This window comes from Pongo abelii, chromosome 12, assembly GCF_028885655.2.
Source record: "Pongo abelii isolate AG06213 chromosome 12, NHGRI_mPonAbe1-v2.0_pri, whole genome shotgun sequence".
Taxonomy (NCBI): domain Eukaryota; kingdom Metazoa; phylum Chordata; class Mammalia; order Primates; family Hominidae; genus Pongo; species Pongo abelii.
Window position 1 is genome coordinate 44,153,096 of NC_071997.2, and position 21,457 is coordinate 44,174,552.

The 21,457-nt window shown below is 39.7% G+C and overlaps 1 protein-coding gene across 1 annotated transcript; it reads left to right on the forward strand.

The window, feature by feature from the left end:
- The first annotated feature begins 1,230 nt into the window (after window positions 1-1,230).
- On the forward strand, window positions 1,231-1,815 carry LOC100939951 (immunoglobulin kappa variable 3-11). The gene is made up of 2 exons (XM_054547444.2): window positions 1,231-1,317; window positions 1,487-1,815. Exons 1-2 carry the CDS (start codon window positions 1,269-1,271, stop codon window positions 1,789-1,791), a joined length of 354 nt encoding a protein of 117 aa, XP_054403419.1. The 5' UTR covers window positions 1,231-1,268; the 3' UTR covers window positions 1,792-1,815.
- Window positions 1,816-21,457: the final 19,642 nt, after the last annotated feature.

Consider the following 21,457-nt stretch of genomic DNA (forward strand, 5'->3'; position numbering starts at 1 on the left):
ATAAGTAGATAAAATCTTTTGTTTGATAACACCTTGACCTGATGAATATGTTTCCTTGCAAGACAGGGTCCTCATTTCCAAGATAACAAGCCTGACAAAATTATACTGGAGCAAGTCCACAAGTAATGATGGTAGCTTATCCTTATTGTCAGCCCTTGGGCAAGAATTAGACAAAAGATAACAAGGTAGAATAAAGATTACATAAGAAAGAAGGACAGCAACAGGACATGGGAACCTTTTATAGGGTAACGTTTTGATAATGGATGATGAGAAGTAATGCGTTAGACAGGGACGGGTGGGAATGGTTGAAGGTCTGAGTACTTTAGCACAGATTAAGACCAAATCATTAGGATTTTAAGAGTTGTGTACAGCTAGTGAAGAAAAAGCCCTAGAATTTAATTTGTGGATAAAACATTCTTGGATTACATTTAAGACTATTGTCCATACTAAGTATATTTATGATAATGATGACTGTAGTGCTGAATATTTAATCAATAAAAACAAAATTAATTGTCACATGCATAATGTCCTGAATACTATTGTAAATGTTTTATCTTAGATTCTTTAAACTGTCTACAGCACTGTAAGGTAGGTACCAGTATTGTCACAGTTACACAGATATGGAAACCGAGACACAGGGAAGTTAAGTTACTTGATCAATTTCAAGCAATTGGCAAGCCATGGAGCATCTATGTCAGGGCCGGCCAGGACATGTGACTGTAAACAGAAGTTTTAACTTTTGAACTCAAAGAGGGTATGTGGCTGGGCTTAATGGAAAGCTTCAGGACCCTCAGAAAACATTACTAACAAGCAAATGAAAGGTGTATCTAGAAGATTAAGTTCTAACAGAGTCTTCATTTCAATAGATCCAATAATGCACTTAAGGAGATGACTGCGCATATTGAGGATAGGAAGAGAGAAATGAAAACACAGCCTTCTATACTATTCTTAACAGGCTTGTGCCAAACATTATCTGGGTGAATTTAGGTGATTGAGGAGAAGAAAGACACAGGAGTGAAATTCTGTGATCACAAGGGAGGAGTTCTACACTCAGGCTGAGCCAACAGGCTTTTCTGAACTGACAACCAGGGAGGCGCAGGATGCTCAGTGCAGAGAGGAAGAAGCAGGTGGTCTCTGCAGCTGGAAGCTCAGCTCCCACCCCAGCTGCTTTGCATGTCTCTCCCAGCTGCCCTACCTTCCAGAGCCCATATCAATGCCTGGGTCAGAGCTCTGGGGAGGAACTGCCCAGTTACGACCCAGAGGGAACCATGGAAGCCCCAGCACAGCTTCTCTTCCTCCTGCTGCTCTGGCTCCCAGGTGAGGGGAATATGAGGTGGTTTTGCACATCAGTGAAAACTCCTGCCACCTCTGCTCAGCAAGAAATATAATTAAAATTCAATGTAGATCAACAATTTTGGCTCTACTCAAAGACAGTGGATTTGATCTAGATTACATGAGTGCATTTCTGTTTTATTTCCAATCTCAGATACCACCGGAGAAATAGTGATGACACAGTCTCCAGCCACCCTGTCTTTGTCTCCAGGGGAAAGAGCCACCATCTCCTGCAGGGCCAGTCAGAGTGTTAGCAACTACTTAGCCTGGTACCAGCAGAAACCTGGGCAGGCTCCCAGGCTCCTTATCCATAGTGCATCCACCAGGGCCACTGGCATCCCAGCCAGGTTCAGTGGCAGTGGGTCTGGGACAGACTTCACTCTCACCATCAGCAGCGTGGAGCCTGAAGATTTTGCAGTCTATTACTGTCAGCAGTATAATAACTGGAACCCACAGTGATTCAACATGAAACAAAAACCTCAACAAGACCATCAGTGTTTACTAAATTTTACCAGCTGTTTCCTTTACAGACAGCTAATGCGGTGGCCACTCAGTTTTAGCATCTCTGCTCTATTTGGACTTTCTGTGGTTCTAAAAAAAAATCCTTGAACAATTTGGACTTGATTCTTGGACTCTCTTCAACTGAGGCACCAGAATCCCAGGTTTCCAGAAATAGTGTTTCACACTATGAATCCTTATGTATCCACAGTGGTTCTTAACTTTCCTAGTAGAGATAGCTCAGTGCATGCCACACTGCTCCATTCGAATTCTGCAACATTCTAAGTAGTAGAAAATTCTATTTATTTATCCAGATAGCTGACTCTGTAAAAGCTGTTCACGCGAAGATACTACCATGGCTGAATAAATCCCATTCTTTTTCTTTCTTCAGGTTATCAACATTTCAGTGGCAATTGGTTATTGTGGAAACATTTGCCATTTAAAAGTGAACTAAATTATTTCTTCAATTTTCTCTAAGATTCAGTAGTTTGTAAAACGATTAAAGTTTGTAAAAAGAAAGTACATATTAGAAAAGGAAGAAATAGACTATTCCTAATGACATCTGCAAATGACCAAGTAGAAAGGGTGATAGAAGCAGTTGTTTTCATTATTTTTCTCCAAGACTTCCTTCCAAAAGAGATTTCATTGATCATATTCATTTATTACCACCTATAAGACATGTTGACATTATGTAACCTCTGATAGGAAGCACTGAGTATACATCTTATCTGTATTATTCTTGCCAAAAATTAATGCTGTGAATTAAATCAATAGTAAACATCATACAAACTCAATTGGGAGGACATTGTTCAACATAACTGGTGAGTAAATTTCAAAAGTTTCAAGGTCATGAAGGAGAAACAAAAGTGAAAAACTGTCACAGATTTAAAGATATTAAGGACAGGATAACCAAATAAAATATGGAAACCTGAATTTTATCTTGTAACATAAAAAATGGCATTAATGGGAAAATCAGTGAAATCCATGTGGGATTTTAAATGAGGTAACTAATAACATTATATCTATGTTCATCTCACGGTTGTGATACTTATACTGAGGTTATGTATGATGCTGACATTAGAGCAAGCTGGAGGAGGAGTATATGGAAAGCATCTTTGCTATATTTTTAAAATTTTAAGTTTAAAAGTATTTCCAAATAAATTTAAAACTCGTACAAACACGTAAGAAGCTAAAAATATAAGAAAAAGGTGTTTTTTAAATAAGTCTGCAAGTTTCCTCCTATTTTGCACCTTTTCCTATGTCTGATTCTCATCTCAATTAAAGACAGTCATAGCTCTCATTATGTAGAGTGTAATCACTAATTTGCTCAGTTCTAAGAGGGCAACTTAAAAATTGACAGTGCATTCCTTCATGAATGTGAAATCTAGGGATCAGGATTCTCTATTTTGAAAACCTTGATTTCTCTTTAAACTGAGGGTGCAGAGTTCAGTTTCTCAAATACAAAATTACTTGTGTTAGTCCTTAACCTTATTGCACTTCAGTGTGGCTATTATGTTCATTTAAATGTATTTTAGATGGCATCTCTGTTTATGGTATCACAAAGAGTTTAATACATCTTCTCTGCAAAAATAAACAACAAACACACATACAAATATAAAGCTAAAAATTAAAGCTATTTCAGCACTGAAAATTAGCAAAGCATAAAATAATTAAAGATGTATATTCTTTATAGAAAAAATAGTAGTAGTGTTTTGAGGAAGGACAGAAAAAGTCTGTAGCCTTTTGCCTGTAACAGCACCCTTCTACCCCCAGCTCAGTCAGCATGAATTACAGAATTGGAGCTTTACCAATATGAGCATAGCAAGTAAAACTAGCAGCTTGCTGCCAAAGGGGGTCAACTTGAGTAAAGCCAAGGAGTGGAGTAAAACTCTTCAGTGTTTCCAGCTAAACATGGAGAACTTCATAAAAAATGAACAGAAAAAGCCCACAGCTTTGCTAGTGCAAGATGATGCCTTGTTTGGGGCAAGTAGTACATCTGCTGACAGTAAATAGCAGATTTCTGGATAAGATAGAGCCATATTGCTGAAACAATCTCTGCACACATTCCTGGTGACTTAGAAGCTATAGATTCAAGTGATGAGACCCAGGAGTGCCTGGTGCAAAGTAAAGCCAGAGGGAGGTAAAAACTAGCTGCATTTTGCATGTGCTTTTTAAACTACACACAGATGGATTGACAGAAGATAGATTTATAAGCTCCATGATTTATAGTCGTTTGGGTATATACCCAGTAATGGGATGGCTGGGTCGAATGGAATTTCTAGTTCTAGATCCCTGAGGAATCGCCACACTGACTTCCACAAGGGTTGAACTAGTTTACAGTCCCACCAACAGTGTAAAAGTGTTCCTATTTCTCCACATCCTCTCCAGCACCTGTTGTTTCCTGACTTTTTAATGATTGCCATTCTGACTGGTGTGAGATGGTATCTCATTGTGGTTTTGATTTGCATTTCTCTGATGGCCAGTGATGGTGAGCATTTTTTCATGTGTTTTTTGGCTGCATAAATGTCTTCTTTTGAGAAGTGTCTGTTCATGTCCTTCGCCCACTTTTTGATGGGGTTGTTTGTTTTTTTCTTGTAAATTTGTTGGAGTTCATTGTAGATTCTGGATATTAGCCCTTTGTCAGATGAGTAGGTTGCGAAAATTTTCTCCCATTTTGTAGGTTGCCTGTTCACTCTGATGGTAGTTTCTTTTGCAGTGCAGAAGCTCTTTAGTTTAATTAGATCCCATTTGTCAATTTTGGCTTTTGTTGCCATTGCTTTTGGTGTTTTAGACATGAAGTCCTTGCCCATGCCTATGTCCTGAATGGTATTGCCTAGGTTTTCTTCTAGGGTTTTTATGGTTTTAGGTCTAACATTTAAGTCTTTAATCCATCTTGAATTGATTTTTGTATAAGGTGTAAGGAAGGGATCCAGTTTCAGCTTTCTACATATGGCTAGCCAGTTTTCCCAGCACCATTTATTAAATAGGGAATCCTTTCCCCATTTCTTGTTTTTGTCAGGTTTGTCAAAGATCAGATACTTGTAGATATGTGGCATTATTTCTGACGGCTCTGTTCTGTTCCATTGATCTATATCTCTGTTTTGGTACCAGTACCATGCTGTTTTGGTTACTGTAGCCTTGTAGTATAGTTTGAAGTCAGGTAGTGTGATGCCTCCAGCTTTGTTCTTTTGGCTTAGGATTGACTTGGCGATGCGGGCTCTTTTTTGGTTCCATATGAACTTTAAAGTAGTTTTTTCCAATTCTGTGAAGAAAGTCATTGGTAGCTTGATGGGGATGGCATTGAATCTGTAAATTACCTTGGGAAGGATGGCCATTTTCATGATATTGATTCTTCCTACCCATGAGCATGGAATGTTCTTCCATTTGTTTGTATCCTCTTTTATTTCCTTGAGCAGTGGTTTGTAGTTCTCCTTGAAGAGGTCTTTCACATCCCTTGTAAGTTGGATTCCTAGGTATTTTATTCTCTTTGAAGCAATTGTGAATGGGAGTTCACTCATGATTTGGCTCTCTGTTTGTCAAATCATGCTGCTATAAAGACACATGCACACGTATGTTTATTGCGGCATTATTCACAATAGCAAAGACTTGGAACCAACCCAAATGTCCAACAATGATAGACTGGATTAAGAAAATGTGGCACATATACACCATGGAATACTATGCAGCCATAAAAAAGGATGAGTTCACGTCCTTTGTAGGGACATGGATGAAATTGGAAATCATCATTCTCAGTAAACTATCGCAAGAACAAAAAACCAAACACCGCATATTCTCACTCATAGGTGGGAATTGAACAATGAGAACACATGGACACAGGAAGGGGAACATCACACTCTGGGGACTGTTGTGGGGTGGGGGGAGGGGGGAGGGATAGCATTGGGAGATATACCTAATGCTAGATGACGAGTTGGTGGGTGCAGTGCACCAGCATGGCACATGTATACATATGTAACTTACCTGCACATTGCGCACATGTACCATAAAACCTAAAGTATAATAATAATAATAATAATAAAAGAAAAATATATATAAAAAAAAAAGATTTATAAGCTCCAGATATTTGAGCAAAACTTCTTCTCAAATCATTGGTGACCACTAAGCTATGCAGATACATGTGCAGTTCCTATAAATTCAAACTAAAGATTGATATTAAGAATAAAAAGCAGAGATATCAGTGGTCAAACACCACGTGAGATACAAATTTTTCAATATCACGCATTGAAAATACATTTAATATATCTAATCCACTCAATATTATAGCTCAACCTATCCTATCTTAAATGTGCTCAGAACACTCACATTAGCTTACAGTTGGGCAACATTATCTAACACAAAGCTTATCTTACAACAGTGTTGAATATCTTATGTAAATAGTCGTAGGAATACTAGAAGTACTATTTCTACTTGAATGCATATCAACTTCACACCATCTCAAAGTCAAAAAATTATAACTCCAACTACCATAAGTCAGGTACTATCAGTAGGTTCAGACAGGTAACTAAGAAGAAAATTTTAAAATGCTCAGAAAAATGAAACAAATTCAAGGCCTGACATGGTGGATCAACCTTGTATTCCCAGTACTTTGAGAGGCTGATGCAGAAGGATCTCTTGAGGCCAGGAATTTGAGACCAGGCTGTGCAAAGTAGTGACACCCTTGTCTTTACAAAAATTAAAAAAAAAAAAAACAGCAGAGAGTGGTGGCATTCACCTATAGTCCTAGCTACTCAGGAGAATGAAGCTGAAGGATCACTGGAGCCCAAGAGGTTGAGGCTGCAGCAAGCTATGATCACACCACAACGTTCCAGCCTGGGTGACAGAGTGAGACCCTGTTTCTAAAAAAATTTAAATTAAATTTAAAAAACCAGTAATCTAAAGAGAGGTACTATAATATACTATCAAAAATGTACAGTTTTCAATTTAAAAAATCCTGGAAAAAAAGAGAAGTATGATCTCTATTGAAGGAACAAAAATAAAGCAACTACAATAATAACAACAGAAAATAGTCAATGAAAGCTGATTCTAACTTGTCCTAAATATTGACTTTAGCAAAGACTACAAAGCAGTTAATATGCAGATGTTCAAACAATTATTTTTAAAACTATGATCATTGACAAAAAAGAAAATATTAAAAAAAAAAGATGCAGCAAAGATGGCCTTAAGAAAAGAAATGGAAAGTATTAAAAAATGGACAAATGGAAACTCTAGAAATGAAAAGTACAATAACTCAATTTAAATATTTGTTAGCTAGGTCTAATAGCAATTTGAGATGGCAGAACAATCAGTTAACTTAAAAATAGAGGAATAGAAATTATTGAGACTAAAGAAAATGTTTAGAAAAAATAGTAGAAGACTTCAGGGATTTACAGCTCAAAGTAAAAGATACCAACAAATGTATAATGAGAGTCACAAAGGAGGAGAAACAGAGGAAGTGGCTGAAAAAATATTTGGAGAAATAATGACAAAAACTTTTTAAAATTAATACAAAATATTCTTAGCTAAAAATTCAATAAAATCCTTTTAGATAATCAATAGAAATTTATAACTGAACACATTATATTAAAATGTTGAAAGACAAAAAGAAAATCTGCATTGCATCAAGAATGAAAGCAGACACTATATACAGAGACACAACAACATAGCCATTGGCTAAGTTTTCATCAAGACCAATAGAGGATAGAAGCAGTGAAATGACATATTTAAATGCTGAAAGGAAAAAAAAAGACAACCAGGAAATCTATATCCAGTGAAAATATCCTTTGAATCTAAAGAAAAAACAAAAAATTATTTAATAAACAAAACACATTGATTCATAGCAGCTATGTCTTATAAGACATTTGCGAGAAAATCCTTCAGAATCCCAGGAAATGACATCAGACAGGACCTTGAGTCCACTGGAAGAAATGAAGGCCTCAAAAGTAGTAAGGAACAATACCAAGTCTAAAAAGATAAAAATACACTTAATGTTATTTATATGAAGCTCAAGACAGGAAAACCTAAATGATTATGTTAGATGTCAGAAAGACAGTTAATTTTGCTGGGTGGGAGGGGTGAAAACCAACAAAGATTGTCCATGAGGGAAGCACAAGGGAATGTGAAATATTCTATCATTCCATCCGGACAATGAATTACACATAAACTTTATTCAGTTGCACATTCAAGATATGTGAACTTCACTCTGGCTGTTTTATCAATTGAAAAAAAAAACGAAAAACAAAAAAAAAACCACCAAACTTAGACTGTTTCCCCCTTACCAGTAATCACAGCCAAGAGCCCAGACTAATTTGGAATATTATTATTATCACCACTTCTTTATCCTATTTTGAAGCTTACACTTTTCATCCAGCTACATTTTCACAGCTCCACCTCTGGCCCATTCTTTTGGGAGACCCCATAGCCATAGGGCAGGTAACACCTATGGAAGACTCATAAATGACATGATTGATGGGTATTTAGCAGAAAACAAGTTGTATGTATCACATACTGTCCTATGCAGAGAGTACAATACATGTCAGTGAAAGAGTCCCTGTAGCAAAGAAAAGAAGTGTGAACTACACCTTCAGAATATGGTCCAGATTTTAGAGTTCATCAGATGAACACAGATCAAGGTGTCCTCTCATCTGGGTATGAGAAAGTGAAATGACTGCAGTTTCTCCCCAGATCAGTGGCCCGTGGCTTTGGAGACCCTGAAGGAGTGTCCTCCTGTCCTCCACAGCACCCAGAGCACAGCCTGCCCTGCCGTGATTTCACTGCCCAACTCAAAACCTCATCACAGATTCCACTGTCTCAAAGACAAATTCAGGTCCCAGGCAGAGATTGGTGTGGGGGCCTAAGAAAAACTATCTTTTCGTCAATTTTTCTGTTAGAAATTTCCAGACATTGATAAGCTGAATTTCTATACATAGTTACTATCTTAAAAATGGAAATTATCTCTAATATGAGAAACATAAAACATGGAAAATAATTAAATCTCACCGGAGCATCATGTAGTAAGAGATTCCAAATTCAACTAATCTAATTCTGAGCTCCCTGCCTTATGGTCCATCTCCATGGTGTCTATGTGCTCCACCCTTATCCAATATATGTTCAAATAATTATTTTAACCTATTATAAAAGACTTAAAAAGGGAGTAAAGACAATGGTTAAACAAATAGCGGCTCTCAAACAGAGACAAAACTATGAAAACAGACCTACTGGGAATCCAAGAAATGAAAGGTACAACAACTCAATTGAAAAATATATTAAGGAGACTCATCAGCAATTTAAGATGACACGAGTATCAGTGAACTGAAAAACAAGTCAATAGAAATGATCTCATATAAAGAAGGGAAAATTGTAAAGAAAAATGAATAAAACCTCAGTCCATGTGAAGAATACCAACAAATGTGTATTAGGAATAACAAAGAAAAGCTAGAAAGAGGCTAAAAACTGTGTTCCCATCTTTATGACCATGGGTACCCCATGTTTAGCTCCCAAATATAAGTGAGAACATGTGGTATTTGGTTTTTTGTTCCTGCATCAGTTCGCAGAATTACAGTCCTTGATGTGAGAAGAGTCAGATTAGAACTGACCTGGAGGCTTTGGCCTTAATCTATTAGATAGATTGTAATTTAGTGACATTAAATGTATTAGTGGCCAAGAAAATAGGGATAAAATAAAATGAGTTTGTTATTGTTGCTCATTTCTAGATTGAAACGCCAATGAACATGCAGATTAAGTGGCCAGGTTTGCAAGTGAGGGAAGTGTGAACTCAGAGGAAAGAAAATACTCATAGGTCAGCAGTGCTTACAGGGTAATTTATGGTATTAAAACCACATGTATGCATCTGCATCTGCACATATTTATGCATGTGTATCACATATATTAACATATGCATATGAGTGTTTTTCAAAAAATAAAAGGCATAAAATCAATAATCTCAGCTTCCACCTGAAACTACATAAAGAGGAGCAATTTAAATCTAAAGTAGAACATGAGCAAAACAAATAATAAATATTAGGGCAGAAATCAATAAAACCGCAAACAGAAAAAGTAACACTGAACACCAAGCAAACCAAAGGCCGGTTCTATGGAAAGAACAGTGTTGTTTAGTTCCCATACAACTGAAAATTTGGGGGTTATGGTTTCAATACCGATTTCTAGTTTGTTCCCGCTGTGGTCAGAGAACACACTATGGTTTTAATTATTGCAAATGTGTTGAGAGGTTATGTGGGCAGAATGTGTCCTATCTTGGCGTATGTTCTGTGGGCGCTTGGAAGAAAAAGTGTGAACTTCTATTGTTATGGGTTGGAGTGTTCTATAAATGTCAGTTAGATCCTGTGGGTTGATGATATTGTTGAGTTCGTCCCTATCCTTGCTGATTTTCTGTCGAGTTGTCCTATTGAAGATTGAGAAGGGGTTTTGAAATCTCCAAGTAAAAATGTTTTGTTAATTTCTGCCACACGCACTATATTGCTCTGTTGCTTGGTGTCTACGCACTTAGAACTGCTCTGTCTTCTCTCCAAAATGACTTTCTTCATTATGTAATGTACCTTCTGTCCCTGGTAACATTCTTTGACTCTGTAGTCTACTTTATCTGATATTACCATTTGCTACTGATTCTTTCTTTTTATTAATGTTTGCATAGTGTACCATTTTCTTTCCGTTTATATTCAATCTACTTATACTGTTATATTTGATGTGAGTGTCTTATAGACAGCATACAGTTGGGACATTACTTTTTGATTCATCAATTGCTGTCTTTTATTTAATTTCATAATTTCCATATTTAATATATTAATAATTATTGAGATATTAAGATTTAAGTCTGCACTCTACTTTTTTGCTGTATCTGTTTTTGCTTCTCTGTTTTCTTTTTGCTGCCTTCCTTTGGGTTTTTGGAACATTTTTACAATTTCACTTTAATTTTACCTAATTTTTTGTTATCTCTTTTTATAGTGATTTTTAAATTGGTTGTCATGGTATTTCCTTTATATGCCTAGCTTCTCACAATATGTTGGTGTCAATATATTACCATTTAAATTAAGTTTAGAATTTTACCTTCTTTTATGTTTGCAATTATTCCTTGATGCATTTTTACAATGGTTGCTTTAAAATCATTTTAAGATAATTTTAAGATAGTACATATCAGTTACTATCTAATTATATCCTTTTCCTATTCCAGTTGAGATTTTCCTGGTTTCTGGTATGAAGAATGTGTTTTGATTGATATGTGGACCTTTTGGATTCTGTGTTATGGTGTGGGGCCTGATATTTTGAATGTCTAACAAGCTCCCAGTTCATGCCGATGCTGTGGCTGCTGGACTGAACAGAGGCAGAGATCCGGTTAAATCAGTGGTTGATTATCCTACTTATACCTGCAAATATCTTGTGAAGATTTTTCAACATTTGGCTGCCTGAATTCCAGTTAAATATTTTTAATCAAATAGGCAAGGGTAAGAGCAGGCATTAATAATTTAAAATTATCCTCTTTGATTCCCATATATGGCTAGCGTTACTTTGAAAAGGGTGATTTGTAGCTTAAGGTCTGAAACAGAAAATTAGTACATGTGACACATGTTGCTGGTACAAAACTAAAAAAATGTGCATGCATTTGTTGAGCCCTGGAGCCTGTTGTCTTCTCAAAGAGCTGGAGCCAAATGGTCACATATCAGTCTTGGATTTATTTAAATATGTTTTCTTTTATCTGTTTTCTTTTCATGACTCCTAGTATTACTTTATATTAATTTGAGGTTAAACATCACCTGATTTTGACATGTGTTCTTCACTGTCTTTCAGTCTAGACACATTCCCTGACATACTCCTGTCACAAATAAGGAACAGAAAACTATCACTTCATGATAGCTTCACTGTTTAACTTTGCTAAAATAGGTAATTATTTGGTTGCCCTTGCGTGTATTGGCATGGGGAAACACTGCATGACCACAGCTTTAGGTTTCACTTTAGAATATTCTATATATTCTACTTGAGGATACAAGTAAAGGCATCCACTCCTGTGTATCAGGCCCTGTGGTCAGCAGGATCTAAAATTGCATGACTGGGAACCCATGTAACCCAGCTGCGTTCCTGTGAATCATAAGAGAGGTTGCTCCTACTTCTGCCCTAGGGCTTCCTAAATCATTGCTTCACGTTAACATGGTAATCAGTTCAAAGATTCAGCCTACATTGAAGGAGAATGTCTGAAGTCAGTAGAATGTCATACCCACATGGACTTCTTTGGGTGAAGTATTTGATAGGACCAATAGATGCCATGATCATTTGTCTATTATTTCGTTTCTTTCCCCACGTTTTGGTGCCCTGATTATGAAAGATTTCCATATCAATAAAACTTACAGACTCTGAGCACTGTAATAATCAATTATAGGTCAGTAGAAAAGGCAAACATTTATCTAGAATACAGAAGAATCCTAGTACAAATGTGTTACAGCCACCTCCAGGGAAAGTGATCTAATATCCCAAATTATCACCAAATTTCTGATGGTATTTGTCTCTGCTGTGGGGAATCAGATTCTCAGAAGTGGCAATAGTGGGATCAGCACTGGTGCAGATGGTGATGGAAAGTCACAGCTCATGCGTTGACCATGTGCACTCCAGGTAACCGTGGCTGCTTTGCATAAAAATTTATTCAAATACTGTGCAAGTTAAGAGAAAAGTCTAGATTCAGTTAGTCTGTATAGAGGTGGATGAGTCTTGAGTATGGATTGTTGGTTGATGTCTCACCTATGGCAGATGTTCTCTGCTGTTTTGATACAATAAACAAAATTCTGCACGCATAATTTCCTACTCACAGGAGTGCATTCACATGTCTCTTCTCTAGAGCTTCTTGTATCTGATCTTCCAATCTTCTTTTTCTAAGACGTTGCCCAACCAGCTTTCCAGGAATCCATGTATATAATTAACTCACCCTTTTCTAGCCACATTAGTTTGATTACTATGTGTCCTGCTCAACTATCTTCTGACTCCAGGTAAAATTTCAGCCACCCATGATTGTGGCCATAGTGTGGGAGGAGTTCACTTTTATTTACACAAATGTACGGTGCAGATTCATTCAAGAAGAAGCCTAGCTTTTTTGTCATTTTGGTTTTGCTTGTTTGTTTTTGTTTTTATGTTTTTCTGCTCTGGAATTAGCTGAATGGGAAAATCCGTGAGGTCATTGAACATTAGCATAAGAGATGAGAGTTATATGGGAAACTGGAGCACCTGTCATTCTAAGTGAAGCATGCTCTCTCTGAATCTGCTTTCACTCAATTCTAAAGTACAGTCTTCACTGTAATATTGAGTAGTTCTGAGCATCACTTGGACATATAAATTGTTGAAACTAAAATTCTCAGTGTACGAGGGGCAGCTTAGTCACATAGCTACTTATTTCCTTATGTGCACATCTGCTAGAATACCCTGAGATATTCTGATAGCTACATTTTAAACAGAAAATTGTTTGTGTGTTTGCTTTCTGTGCATTACACTGTCGTCCTCTAGAACCCCAGAGATTGACGATGTGATTCTTTTTTGGAGCTGGCAGTGTCTTCATCTAATACAGATGCATCTAACCCAAGCAATGCGCTGGATCACACGGCCCAAGCAACAGAGCCACCTGTATCAGAACCAGAACTTGCAACAGAACTTCTCATTCTCTGAGCCCACTCCAAACAGACAGCCTTCCAAGTAAGCTGATAAACAAGATGGTGTAGTAGACCCAAGAGTGGAATGTGTTGTGACAACACTCCAGGGAGGGCTTGCCAACACTGTGGTTTGTTCTCATTGGTTGGAGGTGCAAGATGCAATTATTTGTCCTTACTTTGAAAGGAATGATCAGCACGACTCACTCCCCTTCTCTAAATCCCTGATATCTTCCCCAACGAGACAGGCCCTTGAATTTGTAGGGATGAATCTTATCTTCTGTTCCTTAGGTGTCTTCATTGTATATTGAGAATTCATATAATTTTCTGCTTATTGCATGATCTCATCAACACAGCGCTGTATGGAGTGATGCTTTGTGAAAGGTCCACAGGATCAACGTTTCTTCGGCCTACATTGTGAAAGAGAGCCCGAGAGTTAATGTATCCCTGAGCCGAGACTGAGGATGTGAGCTCCTGTTCACCCCAGATGACTGCAGAGCCTCCCAGAGACAGCGATGGACTCTGTCTTCACTCTGCAGCTGGGCCCTGGGTCTGGTCAAGCCCTGTGAGAGCCTCAGCTGCGCTCATCCGCAGGTGCCAGCAGAGGGCGCGTCTCAGACTCACGGAAGGGGCGGGAGGGCGCTCTCCTGGCAACAGTGATGTCTGTGTATTTAAACCAATAGGACATCCTCATAATTTGCATGTGTCTCTCCTCTCACATCTAAAGTTGTCCTGCCTCTCAGTATCTACAAGAGATTTTTTTCTCTGAGATGTGGCTTAAGCAAAACTTACGAGTGAAAAGCAGCGAGATGTTGTCCCCATAACAACTCCTGGAGTTTCTGCAGCTCTGTGTTCCAAGTGAGAATATGTGGACAAAGATAAAAGTGAGATTATTATTTCAATCAGTGATTTTTTTTCATTAGGAACCCTGCCTCTTATGAAATTTAGCGTGATTTTTAATGTGAATTTATAAAAAGTAATGGGTATTCTTCCTGCTTGTCTAACTAGATTAGTGGTGATTTTGATATACGTATAGTTATGTTATGCTAATGTTTCCTGTGTGTTTTCAGCCTCCAGGGGTAACATTGTGCTGACCCAGTCCCCAGCCTTTCTGTCTGGGACTCCAGGAGAGAAAGTCACCAACACCTGCCGGGCCAGTCACGGCATTAGCAGTAAGTTACACTGGCACCAGCAGAAACCAAATCAGGCTCCAAAGCTCCTCATCAAGTTTGCATCCCAGTCCATGTCGGGGGTCCCCTTGAGGTTCAGTGGCAGTGGATCGGAGACAGATTTCACCCTCACCATCAGCCTCCTGGAAGCTGAAGATGCTGCCACTTATTACTGTCAGCGGAGCAATAGTTCTCCTTACAATGAGCTACAACGCAGAACAAAAACTAGCTCAGCCTGGCTGAACAGAGAAAGTGGGGATACCCTGTTCTTCTAATCATTGCAGGTGCATCTGGGGCAATGATCCATTCAATAGCATGACATCTGCCCCACCAGCAGCTGAAACCCAAGAGACACTGTCTCATAGCTTCATCTTTAACCACAATCATTTTCAGACTATGTGAACGATTGTTGAAGATTACCTCTCCATTTTCTTTCCATAGACTTACATAAACTATTTTCTACAAGTTGGAAAAAAAACTTTGGATTTTTTTTCAGAGAAATAGTAACCATTTATGACAAATAGTTTTTAAAGGGTAACGATTAGAAAAGGAATAGGTGATGGCCTGGAGATGTAGTGACAAAAGAGCCCATGAACTCAGATGTCAGTTAGTGTGGGTTCAAACGAGTGACACAGTGATCATATTTCCAAAGAAGTCCCCTGAAGCCTGAGGCTTTATAAGTCAGATTAATATTAAGGTTCACTTTCATCAGTGTAGGAGTCAACAGAGAATTCAGGAAGCAATGGATATTTAGGTTTTGATGTATGGAAACTGGTCCTTAGGTAATATAAATATAGACATTCAGCTAGGGCTTTTGAAAAGAAGACTGTCTCCAAAATAATATTTATCTGAAGTACAAAAAGAAATGAATCTCTATTGCTAGTTTTAGGAGCATAATAGGGCTCCAGGCCTAAAGAAGTTGAAATCAAGAATCCTCAATTCTTCAATGATAAATGCTTCACCAAAAGTTGAGTGTACCAAGGCACTCCCAGGTAAGAGAATGCAGCTTCGGGAGCTCAAAGAAGGTGGTAAAACTAAATGGACATTTTATTTCATATCTTGCTTGGCATACGAAGTACAGGAGTTTCACCCATGATCCTTAGAGTGAATTTCTGTTCTGCACATCAGAAACATTGTCTGTCTCCTCTTTCATTCTCATCCAAAATCCAAACTGTGTGAGACCAGTATCCTACTGTTAATATTTGTTGATTCTAATGCAAACTCAGTTCTATTTGTTTGACATTGTTTGCTGTGCACTTAGTTATGCATTCAAAAATCACTTTGGGGATATAATCTAGTCATTAGTGATGCAGACTGACATCACAGTAAATGACATTTAAATTAATGATTTTCATCATATTTGGTCATAAAACGTTATATCAGTTTCCATTCAATTTTTTTCATACCACACATATTTTACCCCAAAGTGAAAAAATATGACAAGAAATAATAGTCTACATTTTGGTTTCAGGAAGACACAGTCACGAATTCCCTTCACATGATGTTTCAAGTTGGAAAACACGATGTGGAGAAAGTCGAATTGTGAGCCTGTTGGGTTAAACCCAAATATCAAGAATGGGTGAGGAAGGTATGATATTTTATAAGATACTTTTCTTTGGGTGTGTGTGAGCTGTTTAAGAGTATTTTGAAGCCGGGCGCGGTGGCTCACGCTTGTAATCCCAGCACTTTGGGAGGCCGAGGCGGGCGGATCACGAGGTCAGGAGATCGAGACCACGGTGAAACCCCGTCTCTACTAAAAATACAAAAAAATTAGCCGGGCGTGGTGGCGGGTGCCTGTAGTCCCAGCTACTCGGAGAGGCTGAGGCAGGAGAATGGCGTGAACCCGGGAGGCGGAGCTTGCAGTGAGCTGAGATCGCGCCACTGCACTCCAGCCTGGGTGACAGAGCCAGACTCCGTCTCAAAAAAAAAAAAAAAAAAGTATTTTGAAATATACTGTTTTTAATCTTTATTCCACGTATTCTGTGAATGTGCTCAAAGCTTCCCCAGCAGGACCAGCTTAAAATATCAAACCTTAAGGAAAAGAACATTGTAATTAATCATATTAGGTCCTGGTATTGGATGCCTGCCTGAGATCACTCATCAGCTCCCCCTTGCTTCTAAGGACTGAATCACCAACCAATCCAGCAATCCCCACCAACTATGAGGGTCTTTCTTCCTCCTGTGTTGAATACAATTAATCATAACTGTACACTTTACATGCAAACTGTGTTTATTCAACATCATAATAATGCTTGTTACTTTTGTCAATATGTTTTCCCATGTCCAATTAATCATTTTCAACTGTAAAAGTAGTTTAGTATCCTTAGTTGAGGAGACTGCACCATATTTCTTCTAATTAGAAAAAGAAGCATATAGTTGCTTTTATGGGATTTTAACTTAATGTCAGAATTTTCAGAACCAATAAATGCTATCATTTAATGTTTAGTGCATGTAAGTAAATAAGACAATTTTTTATCCCAAGTACTGATATTCAGTAGGGGATTGAGCCATGCACAGAACAATAACTACATAATGAAATGGAATAGAATACTTTCAGTAGTTGATAAATTACGTAAAAATCAGACAATGGTATGTGGTATCTGGAGGTTGAAGCTATTCAATTTATGTTGATCAGTGAAGATCTTGGTGTTGTACTGATGATGCATCTGATTGGTAAGAAGGCCGCCAAGTGACCATACGACCTGCAAAGACCACGGAATCATCATGGGAAGGGCAGGGGCTGGGAGATTCCTGATAAACCACTGCGCATTGAAAAATTTATTTTTACCACTTTAGTGGTATAAAACCCAAACAGTCCTATAATAATCAGATTCCTTATGTGTTTTTATTTCCTTAAGAATATAATTTATTGTAATATCTTTTATCAAACACCTTGACCTGGATCACACGTATGACATAGAATGTTCCCTTGCTCAGAAGCTGGAAGCCCAGGTCTGCACCCTTATTGTTAGTTGGCAGGCTCCCCAAAGCCCTTCCCTGCCACTCGTACCTTCATCACTGGGTCCTGTAGAGTGGGATCACCGAAGACAGAGGCAACACTGGACACTGGACATGGGGCTCTGGCCCTCTGGGTCATGGTGCTCCGGCTTCAACTGCGCTGGCTGCATGTGACAGGGTTCATGAGTCCCATGGGACTGAGAAAGACTATTGATTAGGGAGCACAGCATTCACCTCCCACTTGATCAGAGAGCACCTCTCTGCTGTGAAGCCCACGGAGAGGGATATTATTAATACCGGGGAAGATTTGTGTTCTGTTTCCACCTCAGATTCCAGGAGAAACACTCTGGTCCCCAGTTGCTAGCTTCCATTTCAGTGTCTTCAAGACAGAGAGTTTACATCATTCACCTGGAAGCAGCAGAATCCTGGGAGGGTTCCAAAGATCCACCCACATGCTCTTTCCACCTTTTTCACCCCAGCTTGGTGCAGTGGTCCTGGCATCCTCTCTGCTTAACATTCAGCAGATTGGTTGTCCTGATGACATTGCTGTTTATTACCATCTCAAACTTCCCTGTCTCACATGCAAACATTTGCAGTGCCCAGCCACAAACATGTATATTGGAATTAATTAAAATTAATAATGTAGATCCTTAGCTGTTTTAACTACATTTCAAGTGCTCAGTAGCCACATATGACATATAACGGCTACCCTTGCAAAGCATAAATATAGACATTTTCACCATCTTAAAAGCTTATTTTCATTAGTGCTGATCTAAATGGTTACAGTTAGGCACTCACAGTGTTACAGCTCACAGCACGAACCTCAGCAGCTGTTAGTCCAGAGAATCAGGTGGTCTCAGATGCTTCCTGGCTGGTGCAGCCACTGTTTCACGAATGGGAGGAATGAAGCTGGGAGACAGATCCAGACCAGGGGCCCTCTGCTCCCCACCCCAGGGCATTGTGCTCTGCAGGGCCCCTCACAACCTCACCTTCTCCTTTCCAGAATTGTGGGCGGCAAGCCACCCAGGCACCGAGGCAAGAGACAGAGGACACGAGCTGTTCCAGTATAATAAAATATAAAACAAGAATAGTTATACCAGATATAGATCTTAGATATGATTATATATGAATATCATTAATCATTAGTTTGTAGCAATTACTTTTTATTCCAATATTATAATAATCCTCGCTCTATAATCATAGTCTAGGAAAAACCAGGCCATACAGAGATAGGAGCTGAGGGGACATAGTGAGGTGTGACCAGAAGACAAGAGTGCGAGCCTTCTGTTATGCCCGGACAGGGCCACCAGAGGGCTCCTTTGTCTAGCAGTGACGCCAGCCTCTGAGAAGACGCCCGTTGCCAGGTGGACTGTGGTCCAGTGGTAGCATAAGTGTCAAGGGAAAACACCCGCTACTTAGCAGACCGGGAAAGGGTGGGGGGGGGCGGTTTCCCTTTACCCGGGGGAGTTTAGAGAAGACTCTGCTCCTCCACCTCTTGTGGAGGGCCTGACATCAGTCAGGCTCGCCCGCAGTTATCTGGAGGCCTAACCGTCTCCCTGTGATGCTGTGCTTCAGTGGCCACACTCCTAGTCCGCCTTCATGTTCCATCCTGTATGCCTGGCTCTGCCTTCTAGATAGCAGTAGTAAATTAGTGAAAGTACTAATAGTCCCTGATATGCAGAAATAATGGCATAAGCTGTCTCTCTCTCTCTCTCCCTCTCTCTCTCTGCCTCGGCTGCCAGGCAGGGAAGGGCCCCCTGTCCAGTGGACACATGACCCACGTGACCTTACCTATCATTGGAGGTGACTCACACTCTTTACCCTGCCCTTTCTGCCTTGTATCCAATAAATAACAGCGCAGCCAGACATTCGGGGCCACTACTGGTCTCTGCGCATTGGTGGTAGTGGTCCCCCGGGCTCAGCTGTCTTTTCTTTTATCTCTTTGTCTTGTGTCTTTATTTCTACACTCTCTCGTCACTGCACACAGGGAGAGACCCACTGACCCTGTGGGGCTGGTCCCTACACAGAATCATGTCATTGGCATCTCACATGGATCACAGAATCTAGCCCCTAATTGTTTTGTGACAATCTTTTCTGAACACCCTTTATCCTCAACTAGGTGACTGGTTTATTGAGGAGAGGAATCATTTTGTGTTCCCTACAGAATGCAGCCTAATGGTGGATGTATAAGATCAACTCCATGAAAACCCATGAAAAAACTCCATCAAGTCTCACTGGAAACCAGCATCTAAAATTCTATTTGATGTTATGTCACAAACCTACCATTGGAGGTTATGTTACAAACCTGGCCATTGGACAAACCCCATAATAAACATAAAATAGAAGTCTGATCTTAGAAATAGTGAAAATTAAGGGTGATATTGTTCCATTAGCAGCAGGCAGTGCCCAAGGCGGGAATGGGGTCTCATGTGTGACCTGGATCACCTGGGAGGAGCTGCCAGTGTGCTGAGTGGTGGGAAAACCCCCTCTGTGCTCTGAGACTGGAAGCCTCGCCTTGCCCTTCCTACTGCCTTGGGCATGTCCTCAAAGCGCACCTGCTATGAACTGAATTGTGTTTCACAAATTCATATTTTGAATCTCCAACCTGCAAAATTACTGTATTTAGACATAGAGGTTATGAAGAGGTAATTAGGGTGAAATGAAGTGAAAACCTTGGGGCTCTGATTTACTAGGATTCCTGTCCTAATAAAAAGAAACATCATTGAGCGATTCCTTAACCCCTCACCAGCCTTCAAGCATGCACCAAGGAAAGCATGCACTTACTTCTCTGACACATGCCCCTGCACATTGCTGAACCCATGTGAGGATGTATCCAGAGAGGACATCTGAAAACAAGAAACAGCATTTTCACCAGAAAGCAAATTCTTCTGGACCTTGACCTTGAAACTTCCAGGGTTCTAATACATTCGCAATAAATGTCTGTTAAAATTAACAATAAATGTCTGTGGTGGAAGCCATTCGGCTCAGGGTATGTTGGTGTGGCAGTCCCAGGAGACTCATCCACTGTGGCCACCGCCTCTGAGCAGGGTCAGCCTCAGAAGGCACCTTGTGGGCTTTGGGACCCAGCTTTTCTCCTCTTGCTCCTGCTGTTCTGACTGCCTGGTAAGGAAGGGGAAGTCAGGCTTCAGCCTCAGACAGTTTGTATTAAACATGAACTTTCCTTGATGATGAAGTTGTTAGACTGTTTCTCCTTCTGATCAGAATTGCATCAAGTTGGATGAACTACAAGCCTGGTATTAATATTTGGGGATCTGCATGCTTATTCCCCCACTTGGATGACAGTGAGCATGTGGTGTGGATGCCATCTTCATCCCCCTCCTTGTGTCTCAAGTGAGACGGTCACTGTCACCTGCAGAGCTGGCCAGAGTATAAAGAATATCCTAGCCTGGCACCAGCAGAACCCAGGCCTGGATCAGAGTTCCTGCTAGCTCCTGCTGCCCTCCTGGACATGATCCCTGCCTGGGTCAGGGACAGTGGGCCTGAACAGATGTCACTCTGCACATCAGCAATCAAGATACCTTCAGAGGTAGGTGATCCCTCCTCCTGTCCCTGTCCTGCACAAATCTTCCCTAGCAAAAGCTCTGACCAGGGGTTGCTAATGGTCTGAAATCTTCTCAGGGAAACAGGCTGGGGGACACCTCTGAATTCACATCCCCTCTTTGCCTGACACACCCTTCCCAACTCCTCTATGGACACCACTAGTGTATCTTGTGGGCATCACTGCATGGAGCATGTCAGGATGTTTTCTCCCACCGCCTACTCCCAATTTATGATGAAAATGCATCCTCGCTTCAGACATGGGCCGGCCACACCTTGTTTCTCTTACATACATGGCCCGGCATATTG